This window comes from Thunnus thynnus, chromosome 24, assembly GCF_963924715.1.
Source record: "Thunnus thynnus chromosome 24, fThuThy2.1, whole genome shotgun sequence".
Lineage (NCBI taxonomy): Eukaryota > Metazoa > Chordata > Actinopteri > Scombriformes > Scombridae > Thunnus > Thunnus thynnus.
The window spans coordinates 20,252,871-20,270,489 of NC_089540.1; the positions used below are offsets into that span (position 1 = coordinate 20,252,871).

At 38.0% G+C, this 17,619-nt stretch overlaps 1 protein-coding gene across 16 annotated transcripts in view; it reads left to right on the forward strand.

Moving 5' to 3' along the window:
• Positions 1 to 17,619, forward strand: part of abi3bpb (ABI family, member 3 (NESH) binding protein b) — a 46,201-nt gene that overhangs the window by 24,501 nt on the left and 4,081 nt on the right. The window contains exons 8-21 of one of the 16 annotated variants that reach the window (XM_067583574.1): positions 41 to 93; positions 1,565 to 1,604; positions 2,280 to 2,360; positions 3,351 to 3,425; positions 5,870 to 6,073; positions 7,082 to 7,159; positions 7,631 to 7,819; positions 9,903 to 9,968; positions 11,372 to 11,458; positions 12,841 to 12,909; positions 13,503 to 13,628; positions 14,318 to 14,407; positions 14,578 to 14,787; positions 14,966 to 15,071. In XM_067583574.1, the coding sequence (XP_067439675.1) occupies positions 41 to 93; positions 1,565 to 1,604; positions 2,280 to 2,360; positions 3,351 to 3,425; positions 5,870 to 6,073; positions 7,082 to 7,159; positions 7,631 to 7,819; positions 9,903 to 9,968; positions 11,372 to 11,458; positions 12,841 to 12,909; positions 13,503 to 13,628; positions 14,318 to 14,407; positions 14,578 to 14,787; positions 14,966 to 15,071 (1,474 nt within the window). The remainder of the gene's footprint in view (positions 1 to 40; positions 94 to 1,564; positions 1,605 to 2,279; positions 2,361 to 3,350; positions 3,426 to 5,869; positions 6,074 to 7,081; positions 7,160 to 7,630; positions 7,820 to 9,902; positions 9,969 to 11,371; positions 11,459 to 12,840; positions 12,910 to 13,502; positions 13,629 to 14,317; positions 14,408 to 14,577; positions 14,788 to 14,965; positions 15,072 to 17,619) is intronic. The other 15 variants (XM_067583576.1, XM_067583577.1, XM_067583575.1 and 12 more) reach the window with 15 other exon arrangements.

A 17,619-nucleotide genomic window follows, 5' to 3' on the forward strand; every position in this document is an offset into this window, starting at 1 on the left:
TCCTGGGTTGATTTTCCTCAATTTCTTCTGGATTTCACAGATAAAAATGCACAGAAGCCATACAAGCTGCGAAATCCTCTGGCAAAGCCAATGGTACGTAACCTGCTGCCTGTCAACATGTTTTATAAGTGAATATAAATTTTATGAGTCATTTTCAACAAGATATTGATTTTTTGATGATGATTAATCATGAGCTTACATAACACGTATGTACATTTTGTTCACCATCTAGTTTTTTTAATCTTGTGGGATTATTTTCATATGATCATGTTCATTTCATGATATGTTTATTATGTGATGAAGAGAAACTTTACAATTGGCTTACATTGACTTTTCTCTCAAAGTATTTCCACTTTATTCTCAAACTAGTATGACTTCATTCTTTAAATATCACAAGATGTTTTTTATTAAAATATTACAAGACTTTTCTTGAAATATCACTTTTTTTATTCTCAAAATATCAGGTCTGTGTATCAAAATATTCCTTTACTTTTCTCGAAACATTTTGACATTACTTTTGAAATACGACCCTCGTCCTCCGTATCATAAAATAAAAACTCTCGCAGAAACATGACTGCATACATTCCTGTCATGCTTGGCTTCCTGTGGGCCTCTCTGCATGTTCTACGCTTTCAGCACATGTATGTTGTATGACATTCGCCTCCCGGTGGGACGTGCGGGTTGATGTGTGTGTTGTTAATGAGGTTAAAGGTCGAGGTTTGCACACTCCGCCAGACACTAAGATGCTGAACACACTTCCTGTTTCACGGGCTGATTTATCACCTTCAGCATATTTCAGTGTGTTCACGGGATCATGTTCAGTCTGAAGATATGGAAGTCTGTGGCTGCCAATATTAAAGTTAAGCCATTTGCATTTGTGTGCACTTGTATGATGAAATAAAATTTTTTAATTTAAGATAAAATAAATTATATTCAAATAAGATATTTTTTAAATAAAAATAAAATTATAAATATAAATAAAACATTGGGGGAATCCTTCTATTACCAGCTAAAAGCTCAAATTTAACATAATTTAAAAGTTTTAAATTTAATTTTGAAGTTTAGTTTGCATGTTGTATTTTGTCATTTCTGTAACTTTATAACAACAATAATAAATTTGGTTATTTTTATATCACTTTTCAAAGCCGCTGTTACAAAGTGATTAACACACAACAAACAATAAAAACAGATACGGGAGTAAAGTTTGAGTTTGTCACACATGATGTGACACAAATGGTTACTTTTAATTTTGGCAGCCACAGACTTCCATATAAAAACATACAGAAAGTAAATGACAATAAATTTAAACGTTTCAGAAACAAAGCAGCAAGTTTGTTATTCACTTTGCAAGATTTCGCCCCTCAGAATACTGCAGCACAGCTCCCGAACTGATCAAATATTGATCCAAAATCTAAAAATTGATTGATTCAAATATTGTAAATGTATCCAAAGAGTTACATAACCTCTCTTTTCTCTTCTTTTATTATGTTATATTTATTTTAATCATTTGTATTTTAGTTTATTTTTCTTTGTGAGCATGACGTCAATATTTTGTGTTTTTCAGAAACCACTCGGACCTCACACTCTGTTCCCGCCTCGTCCGGGTAAGATTTGTGATTTTTTTTTTTTTTAAATATTTACATTCAGTATTATTGAACCTGATCAGGCAGCTTTTGTTGCTGCTCGCTGTTTAATAGCTGCAGAGGTTTGTACACTCGTGTTCAATCTGCAGAAACATCTCAAACCTCAAGTTCAGACCAAAATATTTCACATAACTTCATGTTTTTATCATGTTGGTTTTGTTTTTCTGCACCAAACAGCTTCATAATCAGTATCAACAAATATCACCTGATATCAGAGGTGAAAGCGATTCTTTAAACTGCAGTTTTGTGCGAGAAAAATCACAAAAAGATTAAACTGATTAAACATAAAAAGAAAAGCAAAATACGAATAAAAATTCTTAGGTTATTTTCCATATTTTCATTTCATACGTGGACGTATTAATGTAACGCCTCGTTTTAAAGCGAAGACTCTCCGCTTCAAGACTGTACTGAGTCTGATAGCCCATATTATATTATATATTATATTATAAAGGTTGAATTTTAATTATAAAGAGTTGAAATTTTAAAAAATGAGTATTAAACTGTAAAGTTCTTAAATGATCAGTGAGAGATTAATTCATAAAACAACACGACTTTGCACTTTGATAAATCATTTTAAACATTCAGACTAACAGTGTGAACGGTTTGATTTACTGTAATGTGTCGACTCGTCCGCAGCTTTGCACAACCGGACGCAGCCGCGACTCCCTGCTCTGTTCAAAAACCCAGGTTTCCCTGGAGCACCACGCACTTCTTTTGGTGATTATTTCTTCTTCTTCTTCTTTCCTACACACACAAACAACACACACTCTCTCTCTCTCTACCTTCACACTTTGGTTTCTTCCCACTCAGGGCTGCAGAGACAGTTTGACATTGCACGTACATCAGAGGGTTCGACCGACTGGAAAAACAGATTCATATGAAAGACAGTCTCACACTCGTTGCTGACAAACTGCAGCGTGAGAAAGTGAACGAGCAAATACTGATAAATTCCATTAAATGTGTTTCATCCACCTGTTTTTATTCACATTTTCAATTTGCACAAACAAAAACCTGACTGGGAACGCTACAACAACAATTATTTTCATTGTCAGTTCATTGATTGGTCATTTGGTCTATAAAAATGCTGATGCTGTTGTTTTGTCCACAACCCAAAGATATTTAGTTTACTGTCATAGAGGACTAAAGAAAAAATAAAAATATTCACATTTAAGAAGCTGGAATCAGAGAATTTTAGAATTTTCTTCTTAAAAATTAAATTTTGAAAACGGTTTAGTAATATCTAAACACGGGGTCATCATTTAAGAGTCAGGACAAGATCTGTAGCGTCACGTTTATACCTAAAATCTGTACAAAAATAAAAGAAAACAACAACACGAACATCAGCAGTTTATTGATTGTAGAATCAGAGTTGTAAATTGCATCACAAGTTTTTCAAATTTTGTCATTTTGGACACATTAATCACACAAATCTCTGAAAGTTAAAGACATAAACGCACCACGGCATCCGTTACAGTCATTTGCTCAACTTTGCTCACTTGCTGCTGGTTAGGAACAAGTGTTATTTGGGCTAAAAACCGACTGTAATTCGGTTTGAAATTGAAACTATTTGTATTCAGCTTTCAGTCCAAACAGGTCGAACCCAACTTCTTCCTCACAAGCTTCTTTTAAACTTGTTTTCATACATTCACCACTTTTACTCTCATATTTTTTTTCTTTCTATAAAACCAAACATGTTATTTCCCGCAGTGCCACCTGACAGCCACCAGGACTCTTTCCCTCTGCCAGGTTCAGCTGAACCTAAACGGCCTCATGTGTCATTCGGTAATAAGACAGATGCACTTTTATCCACTTCCTTTTTTTTAATCATCCAGCTTTATCCGCAGCCAGTACTTACCTGCTTCGGCTAAGCACGGCGATGCACCTGGGAGGGGGTGGGGTCTGGGACGTGATTGGCTGCATGCTAGCATGCCGTGAGCCCTGAGAGAGTTAGAAAGTCAATGCGAAGTGTGGAGATGATGTCACGGTCAGGTGATTATACAAGTAAGTTCACTTTAGCCCCGCCCACCCTGAGAATAGCCGCGGCTAGTTTTTAAACACCTCGCTGCTGAAGGTCATGTGACATGATGATGCTTCGTTTGTGCATTCAAGGCGTTTGTCAGCCGCCAGCGTTCTTCTTCTGCTTTTCTTCTTTCACTCTGAAATGATCTGTTCTTCTTCTTTTACCTCCAACTGTATTTGTGTGTTGAGTCTGAAACAGTTAGAATATATTTTCAACCAAATTAGCAAGTTACCAGCTAGCAGCCATCTCAATTTTTCATCTATTTATCCCTAAAAATGTATGAAGGCTTGGTGACATTGTGACCATTTAAGAGGCTCGTTAGGGAGCTAACTGCTTAGATGCTACCTAGCTATTAACAGATTGGCTTGCTACAACTTGGCAGTGAGCAAGCTAGCTAGTTCAGTCTCTGACCAAAAAATAAATTAAAAAAGGAGATGGGCTGCAAAAGTTTTTCGTTGACCTCTTAGCAGGAGAAAGATTGAAAATATCTCAAAAATATTTCTTATAAAGATCTGGGATGAAATGTGGGTCCATGTTTGTATTGTTCCAGTAGTGCCTCTAACAAAACCAAAAAACAATAAAATTGCACCTAAAAACTGTATGATCAATGAACCCTCTTGATTTGTTTGATTCATCATTTAGCTTCTTTAACTCTGCTGGATGAATCATTGGCTCATTAAATTTAACTTTAAATTCAACTGGAGAACCCAAAGTTCCCAAAGATATTTTAGGTAATTGGAAAGTTGGTGAGAAATTGTAAATTTCTGCCAAAAATATTGGTACAAAGTGTTTAAAACAGACAATTTGTGTGAAAATCAAGAGTTTAAGGGGTTAATCTGTTTTATATTCCAGCAGTAGTTTATATAAAACTAGTTGGTGCTACACAGCTACAATGATAACTTCTTAACCACTTAATTGGTCAATAGTGCAAATTGGTTTGAAAAGCTCGAACTTGACATTTGCTGTGTGCAGATTTTCTTAGTTTCTTCAACTGAATCCACTGATTGCAACAAATTTATTCAAATAAATTGTTGTAAACGATGATACGTCGTTTAGGTTTTCAAATATGTTGTTCAGACGCAAGATATCTACTGTACCATGACATTTACCTCATGTTGCCCAGAGGTTCATTGATAATGACTCAAAATTATTTGTTTCTACAAAATCATTAAAACAAGGTGGTTAGTTTTGGAAAATAGTGAAATAATCTCTATAGCTCTAGTTTTAATGAAAAAAAATGACCTCAGAACTCAACAATGGACCAAGTAAATTGTTAAAACTTTTAAATGATTGTAGCAGTTTATGAGTAGATTTTTATGTCAACATTTACGTAAGTTGCAACTCATGTTGCTTTGGCACAAACCTGGTTTAGGTTGAAGGACATTTGGGTTTAATGAATCCAGACTTGTCTCATCTTACTTTTCCAACTGCAAAATGAAAAGATAACAAAGAGAAGTTTTTATTTTCCCAGCAGCTCAAACTTAATTAAATTAGTCTTCAGCGATGAATTTAAACAATTTTACAGTCAATCCTTATATCTTCTGTCTGTCTGTCTATTTGTCTTTGTCTTCAGTCCTCACTGTCGCTGTGTTCGATCATTCTGCATGACAGGACTGCATGTCAGCCACTTGAGATGCAGATGTGGTTGGATTTTCCCGTCAGGGAAAGACAACACAAATTGTTCTGTAAAATCCTTGTTATCTCTGTTTCTACACAAATACAATGTCTTCTGGACTTTTCTGTATTTCTAGGAGGTACCTGATTATGGGACCAAAACATTTAGTCGCCAATTGGAGAATCTAGTTTGAAAGTAGGGCTGGGTGTGATTTTTCAATGAGTATAAAGAGAACTTTGCATGATTTAGACTCATGTAAATGTGGAGTTATATGATCAAAAAATAAGAAAGAAAGATTATGAATCAGACCAGACGTTTTTTACTTTTTGCTACAAACACATTTTAGTTGGTACCAAAAAAGTATTGAGGGTCGATACTCAGCCCTACTTGGAATGAAATTGAAATATCTGGTGACTTTCATTTCTCTGTAAGTGTTGGAGATGATGAGAGGAATCAAACTGCATGTCAGCCTCAGTTAAAATACAGTATATTTACCATATATCAACTAGAAAAACAACCAAAACATTTGGTGTCTTAAATCAAACCATCAGATTCCCATGATCACAGTACCTCTCTCCTCTCTTGCTCCAGACAAAGGAAACACTTTTAGAAACGACAGCAACCAACCAGCGGATCCTCCTCCTGCCCTCCCCCACCTCCTGCCCACCAAAGCCCCTCCCACCAACACCACTGCCTCCCCCCTCCTTAAATTACCCTCCAATGGTGACATGCTTCAGGGGCAGACTCAGCCCAGGGCGCCCACTAATGCACCTGAGAAGCCTCATAACCCTTCTGGTAATTTCCACCATCCAACTTCCCTTTTTTATTTTCTTGTGTGAAATAATCGCCAGGTTTTGGAAAATTGAGTTTAATCCCGATGCAAATCTGTCTGTGGTTAGAAAATAGTTCTGACTGTGCTGCCAAGCACCTGCTGAGACAGAAGACAGAAAAGAAATGAGCCTCTTGATATTTAAAGTAATGCTACTGTCTATCTAACAAGCTCTCTTTATGACCTACATAAAAATCAGAGTGTCATCTGTGAACAATTACACTTTAAAGGCAAAGCTGCCATGAATTAACTGCTGTTTTTACATTGAGAATTAAACAATCACCACTTTCAAAATGCCAAACTTTCCTCTGGAAGGCTGAAGGTGATAATTCCCAACTTCCAACTTCCACTCATACTAATCATCTTGTTCATTTTGATTTACATTCACTGCAGAATGTGAAGTAATAATGATGTGAAACATTTTCAGAAATAACGATATAAATTTAAATATTTGTTTTTATGTTTAACAAGCTCTTACAAAAATAACAGTGTCATCTGCAAACAATTACACTTTAAAAGCTACACTGCAGTCAATTAACTTTCAAACTGCCGAACCTTCTTTGGTGATGTTTGAAAGATTGTTAAAAATGTAAATCAGTTGGTTGTTTGAAATTTTTCAACAAACATCCATGAAAATAACAGTATCATCTGCAAACTGTTGAAAGTTTGTCCTTCTGTCAGTTGACCGTTGTTTTACATTTCAGTTTTAAAAAATTGTGAATTTTAAAAATACCAAACCTTCCATCTCACCTTTTGTTTGCAAAGAGTTTAAATATTTATATTGTGCTGCTATTAACCTCTGTTTTGTACTTAAAAACTGAAATATTTCAGCTTTCAGGATGTCTTTTTCACTTTCTCAGGGCTTACTTTCTGTTTGACAAACCTTCAGATTGTAGCCATGCAGGTTTTGGACTGTTTCTTAAACCGAAAAATGTCAAGTCTTTGTAGAGTTAAACCTTTTCTTTCCCACACAGCTTTCGGCAAATCACAGGACAGATCGTCACTGCTGAGATCGGCTCTGGCCAATGAGCGGGCCAAAGCTAATAACTGGGGTAATAATGACCTCATGAAATGCTTCCTGTGTCTTGCGATCACAGCCAGTCTTGCTCTGTCTGTCTGCAACCATCTTGTTCCCTCGAGCTTCCAGTTTTTGTCCACAGGAATGGCTGCTCACTCCAGGAGTTGCACCTCTAAACACATTTCATTCAACATGACATCTGACGTCTGCATGTGGCACACGATCTTACAGTCATGGTTGCGCCATCAAAACTCATCAGCAGCTTATATGACTGTGGTTTCCCAAGATTGTGAGCACTTAGACTTCATGATCCCATCATTTTAATTAATTCCATAAATCATAATAAGAATTACATTCAATTTAATGGTTCATTAGGGTAAATACTTGAAGAATCTCCATCACTAACATCACTGCTCAGGGCTGCTGCAAGCTCGCTTGACTGGCAACTTAGATAAAAATGAGATTATATATAACAGAAGCCCTCCAACTGTTTTTGATCTTTTAGGTCAAAGCAGCAAAAGAAATCTCTCTCCGTCGCTGCCTTTACAGCCCTACAACCCAGCTGCTTCCACGGTTTCCAGATCCATGGGGCCTCCATCAAGAAAACCCCTCTTTCCCTTCTCTAACGGCTTCAGACAGCCCCACTCTTCCTCTAGATCCAGTAACTCATCCCCGACCTCGGGCAAACTCGGGGGTAATCCTCCTTGTACCTGTTGCTTTACTCTTCTCAACCTTCTTGTTTTACTTATAGTGTAGTTTTTGTGTAGCCTGCAAATCCTGGTCAATGTCAGGAGGGAAAATGTTCTCTTAAGTTACTTGTTTGAGTGCTCAACACATATTTCAGTCCTTTAGGATTGGGGTTTCTATGGTTGGTTCTATTTTACATCTGGCTCCAAGGTGATAAATTACCCAGATTTTAGCTCCCAAACTAACAAATCTCTTATTGAATCTTTTGTTTGTCCTTCCTCTTTTTTATTACCAATATAGAAAACATTCAGGTTGCAGCTTCAAATGTTTAGGTCGCACTGACTGTTAAGTTTTAATTGAAACTTGGCTGTTGTGTGTTTAATGTACTTGTAAAACGGGAATTACGGTTCTCTAAAAAATGCTTGTGGACGTGTCTGTAAGCCGACACAAATCTCCCAAATCTCAACAAAGCTTACTGTACGGAGCTTTATGACAAACAAGCCGATTGGTTGATCCAACTCGTTACTGGCAGCCTTCAGTGAGTGTTTTATAGTTAAAGCTGCATCTATTTCAGTTGCCAGAATCTCTCAGTGCAAAACATTTGCGTGTCGTATCGATACATTAAACCAATTAAGTCAGTCATTCTGAATCAGGACCTCCAGTATTTAGTAACTTAAGCTACAAATGTTGAATGCTGGACTAAAGAAACATTTTGAGAAAAGATTCAAAAGGTTTCGGATTAAATGAGATGATTCAGATAAAATAAAATGCTATCAAACCCCAGACATAATCCCGTTAATCTCTTAAACTCTTGAATTTTGCAAAAAAAAATTTGTAAACCACCAACATTTTGGGGGAAAGCTTTTCAATTCCCCCAAAGTATATCTGGAAACTTTGGGTTTTCCACAAGTAAAATTTAGTTAAATGGGTTTTTAGCCAATGATCCGGCATATTTATTAGAAGCAAATAATTAAGTGTTGTGAATCTCTAGTTTAAAGTATAAATATCTTGAGCACACAAATTAGTAATTTTACCAGAAACCTCCCCCTGTAATACCAGGTTTTGTAGTGTGCAGTGCTGGGCAAACGTGGAGCTCCTGAAGGTTCAGATTAAATATTGATCGGTTATGTTTTGACAGGTGAAGAGAGTTTTTTTGGTTTTTGATTGTTGCTGTTTCCTTGTTCTGTCTTGAATGATTTTCTACATCATTGAATTTTTTTTTTTTTAATTTCAAGGAAAAGCCCAACAGGTGGAATTTGTCTCTACACTGTGGTTCACATCTGTTTTCAACACTTTAACAGTTTGACTTGATTGTTTTGATGACTTTCATGCTGTCAGATCCAATTTGTGTCAGTAACTGTTTCCTGCTAAATGAACCTCACAGTTGAACAACCAGACGAGTCCATTTTACGCTTCTTTACCTAAAGGCTGTTAAATGCTGTATTCACAGAAGGCTCAGGAAATATACCAGACTTCACCTGAAAATACTTTCATTAAAATTTCAATACAAAAATCTTAATTTTCTTTAAATAATTGGAAAAAAATCTGATCATGCGATGATATAATATGTCATGTTTCCAGTTTGGACAGTTTATTTATTTACTGATTCATCTCTGAATCATCAAAAATTATTACAAATGTCAACAAGTGGTGCAAATTTCACTTCTTAGAAAATGAACTCCAAGCTGCTTCCTGGTGTTTGGAAACGTTTTGTTGAACTTTCAGAGCTTCACCAGGGAGCTGGGGGGGGGGGATATTAGGGATTTTCATGGATGATGTAACAAAATTTGGAGTTTTTTCTATCAGTGGAGTGAACGATTTATAGTTTTAGATATATATCTGTTGTGGTAACACTAAGATTTTGTAAAAATGGGAAACAACATCTTGAAATTCATAAATATTTGTTTGTTTCTTGATTTTACGGAAGGTCCTAAGATAAATCCATCAAATTTATTTTACAAAAAAAGTTAAAAGTTGATTTCTGCGGTGCCTGAAAATGTTCCTGCAGGACTTGGAGGTTGTTTTTGTGTCGGGTTCATTTCTCAGAGACAGTTTCTTACCTTTCGTAACGCTCACTTTTCTCCCCGCAGTAAACGGACAGCCTCACCGGGGCATTTCCCCACCTAAACCCGCCTTATGGTCCCGACCTCGACTGGGTAAAAAAAAAACTTGTTTGTTTTTTTTTGTGTTTCATCATAAATTAACCCTTCAGTCGCTTCCGCAGCATCTTCACCTCCACTGCAGCTCATGTTGGTCTTATGTTCTCCATCCTTTTTGTTTATTAATACTTTTATGTCCATTCATTCATCCATTTATCCATCCATCCATCCGTTGGTCTGTTCATCCTTGTTGCCTTTTTGTCTGACATGTTTGCCATCTCAAGTCAAGCTTCTGCAAAGCTTCTGGCAGTGACTTTGTCAAATAATCAAGATGTGAAGAGTTTGAGCTTGATTGTTTGAGTTGTCACTGTGGTGGTGGGAAGATGTTTAAATGTCTGGTTTGAGGTTGTGGTTTAACTTGATCTCACGGAAACTGAGACGCTTTCAGAGGAAATCTGAGAAAAATAATATACAATATACAATTTAATTATTTTTTTTTTAGATAGACTACATCCACTGAGGAAAACTACAGGTTGCAGTTGAAAGCTCCAGAAAAAGCTACTGTGTGGACTTCTTTAAATAATTTTATTCACATTTCCCCCTAAAATCCCTAATTTCCCAAAAAGTATCTTTGGAAACTTTGGGACCTTCACAAGATTTCAAAATGAACCTTGAACAATGTTTGCAGAGGTTAGGAAATTATGTATACGTATTCATAAGTATTCAAGTATCGTTATTAACATGTGGTAACGTATAAATGCGGCCTTTGCATTTGCACCTGGTATTAAAAAACATTCTCATATTTTTATTCTTCCTGCAATATGATCAAATCACAGCATGCAAACTAGAATATGACATAAGAAGCTGAGAAAAGTCCAGTCAAAGAACGGAAATTAATTATATAAGCAACGGATATCTGTTGAGTTAGCGCTACAACATTAAAAGATGATTTTAGTGATTATTTGTCCACTTATATTCAGCAGGAACTCGTCTGTAGCTTTTTAACAGGCAGCTCACAACTTTATTATTAATGTTATAAAGAATATAACCAAACTTTACAGATCTGATCACAGTTTACACCTGCGTTAGCGTGTTTTTCATCACATGTAAATGATACCAGGTGTAAATCTGCTCATAATATCTCAGATTGATGAGATTATTGACTCAAAGGGTTCTGGGTGATGGTTTTTGTCGTGCATGATGTTTTGGTGTGCATGTTCATCCTGTGGAGCGGGTATGAGCTGGTTTTTGGTGTCATCCATTTTCCATTTTTGGTCTGTTGTCTTTTGTATGTTAACATCTAGAAAGGTTTGATCATTTGTTGACGTTCTGACAGGGAACGTTCATGACTTTGTGATGAAAATGTAAAACAGTGGAACAGTTTCTTGACGAGTTTTGGCATCAATGATTCAGATGAAGCAACAGAACGAGTGTTAATCTTGGTGCGTTTCCTGCTGCAGTGAACAACTCATTGCTGGAGGACAAGAAGGCTGAATTCCCTGACGTGTTCGGTCGTTCGGGTCCCACTATTGAAGAGCATTTTTATGGTTGGTAATGGCATGAATCTCGCCTGCGCTGACTGACGCTTCAGACTGCATGGTTTGGCCGTGTCAAATGTCCAAAGACAAATGTTTTATAAAGACCAGAAAGAAAAGTTGTCAGCTTGAAAGCTCGAGCCAAAAGCTTTGGAATACTATTCGGAAAGTATGTGCTTCTGTGGTCGTTAGCTTACTTTGCAGAGCTCTGCACCTTTTCTTACCGCAGGAATTTAAAGAAGAAAAGAAGATTGAGTCATTTAAGTCCCTTTTTTTTTAATCTCCTGTGCAGAGTCCACATGCTTCAGCGTTTGTCTCTTGCTTGATTGCGAGCGTTGTAAGCGCATTGCTGCCGAGATGCCGTGTTTAGAAAAAGCCTCACGCAACCAGGACAGCATGGCGTGCATCGAGCAGTTTTCATCTGAATGTGGAACCCGATGTTTGCTTTTTATTTCAGGATTGTTTGTGTGTGAAAAGAGAGAATTATACCAATATTTATTTCATTTAGTCTGCTGAACACAGAGTATAATTACAGCAGTTTCCACTGTGACTTTCCAGTATGAAACTCATTTTCTACAGACTGTAAAACATCCACAGGGAACTCTTATTTTATGTCCAACTGTTCAAGAATAATAGAAGCTTTACCAAGAAAGCAAAAGAGCTCTTTGAAGCCCAAATAATTTCAAGCAAAGAACAGCAAATATTCACTGGTGGCGTCTCTGCCATCATACATATTTACATGTAACTGATTGAAAGGAATTCGTCTGTATTGTTTCATTTTACGACTCCATCATCTTTCATGTTTCTGGCTTTGCATTTATTTCATTTAGTTTTGGAAGCGAATCAAATCCTTGATTGTGAGGAATTTTGGCTTCTCCTTAAATGAGAGAAGAAGAAGAAGAAGGAGAAGTGGGGAGTGGGGGTGTAATTGGCTGCAGGTTCTGGATTTTAGAAAAACAGAAACAAGCTTGTGGAATTACACAGGATTGTTCATGTTTTCAGGTTCATTTGGCATTTGGAAATGGGTATCAAGTTCTACCTTTTGGAGGGAAAAAAAGGAGATTTTCCAGTAGATTACAAAGCACCTAGCAAGAAAATAAATGGAGCCAACGTCGTTGTTTAAGCTTCAGTCTTTGCCTTATTTAGACACAAAATGTCCACATGTCTGAATGTGATTTACAGCAGAGACGTTTCTGTCATCGAAAAGTCATGAGAGCACTTTATGTTAATGGTGGTTAAAGAAGTGTTCCACTGTTTTCCATTAAATGGACCCTTTGAGTCTAAATTGGTTTTGCGTTTGGACACGTATATATACTTAGTGCCAGGCGACAGATGGGGAATAATTTCACCTTCTACAGGTGAAGATGATTGATGATGTATGATGTGTGTTTCAGGATCTCCAGCTCGCCCGTCCACACCGATCAACAAGAAACCAAACCAGGTTGGAAAACCTGGAGACACAGGTACAACTGCTTTTTAATCTAAGTCACACTTCAGTTATCACAATATAATTTTTCTTTGACAGATAATTAACGAATTTACAATTGGACATAAAATATATTTAACGCAGTCTGTTCTGGGTTCATAACATCCAATTAATAATGTTTCAGCCGTTACAGATGCTATATTGTCAACAATATTAGTCATTGTTTTACAATCTTTGAATAAGATATCTGTTCTTAATACAGTGAAGCCCAATAAGACAAGAGATTTATATTATGTGTACTTGTACATACATGCTCGTAAGTCTGTGTGAACATTCATACCTAAACATGTAATCAGATTCATACACATCCACCCATCTACATGTAGCTGCACATATTAACTTCATCCATCAACTCCATGATTTCACTTTATGTTTCATTATTCTCAGTATTCTACGTAAATATTTGTCCTTTTTATCTGATAATTCCAGAGACATTACACCTCATAAGACAGATAAAATCTGGACCCGTGTGATTTGACATTTTATGTGACCAAAACATGTAAAATATGAAGTTTACGTAGATTTCTCCATGTTTATCCAACACATGAATCTTTGTTCACTTTCTTCCAGACAAGGTGAACAACCTGAAGCAGAACGACAAGTTGCCGTTCCTGAAACCCAAAGTGCCGCTGGCAACCGCCAAGCCCACCAAGCAGGAACGGAAACAAGCCACAACTGTTTCACCGACACCTGCCAGTACGAAGAGTTCCACTGTTTACCTTTTCATTGCAGGAAAACCCCAAAACCAAATGATTAAGCAATCATCGGCCACAAGAAATTTAACTCATTTTTAACTATTTCACCAACAACACAAGCATCTTTTATGTCACCGAGATTTGAACATGTGAGAGCTCTGTAGGACTCACAAATTTAACTGTATTTGCAAGCAACTCATTTGTGATTTGTGAACTGCTAATAGTAATATTTTTGTACTTCAGTGAGAAATAAAAGCAGAAATCCTTCATTTTTAGAGAAGAATGAGAATAAAAAAACTATTTATTGAACTTCTGTAAACTTAAAAATGCTCTATGTTGGGCATCAATGAATCTTTTGACTCAAGTTAGAGAATTCTTAAGTGTTATTCTTTGATAAATATGAGCCCAGGAACAAAAGTTTCAAAGGCAGCAGCCTTGAAAACTTTCCCAAAACTTTCAGGAAGTATCATATTACAAAAGATGCCCATAAGATTGGTATCATTGATATCATCATTTGGGACTTTGGGTTCATAAAAAATGTTTTTACATCCATGAAATAAGAAAAATTAAAAAAACATTGTGAGAAATATTAGAAACGTTTACTTGTGACTGAAACCTGAGAATCACTCTGCAGATATGTGAGCATTTCTTCTGCCATCTGAGATTTGATCTTTTTGTTTCTTCTTTCAGCCAGTCGACAGGAAACCTGGGAGGACTCAGACTTGTTTAAATCAAAGCCAACGTCTGACGTCGACGCCCTGGGCAAGAAACGTTACGTGGGTGAGCAGAAACTTTGACATAAGCTTCCAGTTGGACCTGAAGACGTCTAAACAGGATCAATGAAAAGCTTAAAAACAACCGTCTGTTTAAGCTCTACCTGTTGAGCAGGGAATAGAGCCTGAATCCCTGTAGTTACAGAGTACCAGCTAACGAAGCTCCTCCTCCCACAGCACCGCATGTTATCTACCAAACCGGCAAGAAACCGGACGAGCCGTGCTCCATCACCTCCTCCCTCAGCTACTTCCCTGAAGACGAACCCAGCGAGGCCAACGTGACGGCTCCGCCCAGGACTGCTCCCTCCAACCTCACTGTGGTAACGGTGGAGGGATGCCCATCCTTCATCATCCTGGACTGGGAGAAAACGGACAACGACACCACCGGTAGGAACTCCAGGATGTGTGTAGCCTAGCTTAGCACAAAGACTGGAAGCAGGGGGAAACTGTTAGCTTAGCCCCACTGAGAGAGACTTTTGGGGTTTAGCAGCAGTTAGCGTCCAAGCTATTTGTTGACTACCTTATTAGCTAACAGCATATAAATCATCTGTTGTTGTCTTCTCAGAGTATGAGGTCATCTCCACCACTAAAGGACCCGACGGAGAACAGGTTTCCATCCTGACCACCAACCAGACTCACACCACCGTGGAGAACCTCAAACCTGAGAGCAGGTACGCTAACGTATGATGATGTCACAGTGTTGGTTGGGCTGAAGACCACAAGTGAGGTTATCAGACTTCTGTAGCTTCTCATCTATGCTGGAGGCTAGCAGCTCCAGGCTACATTAGCCACCACTAGCGTAGCACATCCAAACCTCCAGGTGCACTGTGGGTTTTGAAAAGGAAGAAGAATGTGTGGAATCAAAAAGACAACATCTCTGCTTCTGCTGCATTGATTTTCATCCTTTTCATAAAAAAACCTGTCCATTATGAGGTTGATGATGTTACAGGAGTGAAATTATAAATCTGTGAAGGACTCTGTTAACCCTAAACGTACCTTAACTGTAGTTTATTTGCCAATAACCATAACAATGTTTTCCTAACCTTTACCATACTGTAGCTGCCATGTGCAGATATTGGAGAAATTATTAATATTCTGTGGTTTGATGGTGCAAAATCTCAGAAATATTTGACGTTTACGTTTTCCTCATTTGTCGCCTTCAGTGGCTCAAAACAAATCCAGTCTACTGTGAAATGATTGAAGCAAACAAACAATAGATATTTACCAGCATATATATCAGTTTAGAGCAGTGAAAGGAGTTTAAAAGTTTTAAGAACAACCTCTGACACACTTTTTTAGTCGAGTTATCGATCTTTGTGTTGAGCTGATGATGATTGGAGAAATAAACTTGTCTTTTCTTTGTCTTCAGTTTGATTAAAATAACAACGTCATCACAGATTTCATTATAAATCAGTGATCCTGCTCCATAAATAAATCCTGACCGTTACAGTGAGAATGTATTGATAGAATCATGGGATGGATTTGTAGGATTGTTTGCCTCTGTGGCATCAAGTAGAGCTTGTTTTATATGCTGCTGCAAACATAAGGAAGATTAAAAAGATGTCAAAGTGAGTCTCCAAAAGTGTCGGATCACCTCCGCTCTCTGGATGTGTGCTGGAGCTCCGAAAATATTGTTCAACACGTCTGACAAAATGTCTGCTGTTTCCCGCTCAGCTGTCCAAACAAGCTGAGGCGGTCGAGCCAGACGCTCAGCGAGGGTTTAATGAGCCTGGATGTGAGAGAAATATGTAGTATGAAGGAAGCTGGTTGGACGTGAAGTCTGGAACGACTCGAAGCACCGACGTCACCGTCCCAAACAGGTTGAGATGTTTTTCTTCAGCCAGGTGACCGTTGGAGTTGTTGAAACATTGTGTAACAGCTACAGCAGAGAGGAAAATAAGCATTTATGGTCGTTCTCAAAGAGACAGAGGATGTCTGGAGAAGAAGCAGACTTGAACACAAACTCTGCAGCTGATTCCTGCAGGTTTGATACTAAAAACGCCCGACACAGGAAACTGTGCAGAAACGATTTAAAGACAATTGTAAGCAGCAGGATATAGAGCTCATCTGGTGGTGATAATTCTCCACTTTCTCCTGCTTGTTTTATTTGAAATGTGCTGTAAACATATGAGAGACCATCAGAAGAAGAGCAGCGCCCTCTTATTGTTGCTGCACCGTAAGGAAACTGCAGAAATGTGATCAGTGATGACCTTATTCGTTTGTTATTGATGTTAAAATGCAAACCATAGCACCTCTAAATATACCTGGAGTTGGTTTCCTAGTAATCCTGTAAAAAGTTTAGAGCTGTTATTAATAATTCTTGATTAGTTAATTAACAGAAAAATAATGAGCAACTATTTTTTCACATTTGGGATGTGCTCGAGAGAAGGGGAGCTGATCAGAGGTTTCATCAAAGACTCATACAGGAAGTGTCACAGGATGGTCAAAGCAGTGGGAGGTAATACCAGAAGGATCAAAGTCAAGGTGTCAGTGAAGAAGGAGATCCGATGTCTCCATCACTCTTCAACCTGGCCCTGGACCCTCTACTCCACATGTTGGAGAGGCTGGGTTCGGGACTCAGGGTGGAAGGTATGGTGATCAGGTCGCTGACTTCTGCAGATGGCATGTCCAAGAATCTGGGAGTGTCATGAACAAATCCTAGGAAATGTCATGGATTTATGATTGGGAGTAACAGCCCATATGCATACGTCATAAACCAGTGCAGAGTGTGGACACTCATGGGAGTGCCCATCCATCTAGTGGGAGTACAGGAAACAGTGAAGTATCCGTGTGTCCAGATAAACCCTCAGAAAGGGATCCTGGTTCCCTCACTTCAATAGATGATTCGGGAAATGAGGGATAAGATATCTAAGATGATTGCTAGTCTGGATTCCAGGACTTCCCTCCTGACATCCCTTATCTGGCAGCAGGTCCTGCATGGGAAGGTCAAGCCTAGTAAAACAGACCAGCCAGACTTGAACAGTATTGACACCTGCAAGGTGTCAACGGTAGCTTGGAGGGAAAAAGCATTTGAGAAACAGCGCAAGCTCACTTGCCAGGGCATTGGCACGGCGCTATCCGAAGGCGATAAGATATCCAACAGCTGTTTGCAAAACCCAGACAGTCTGGGTCAGTTCAAACAGTCCGAGCTGATAGTGGCACTACAGCTCTGGACAAACACACTTCCCACTCTTGTGCTATTGATGAGGGGCAGAGAGT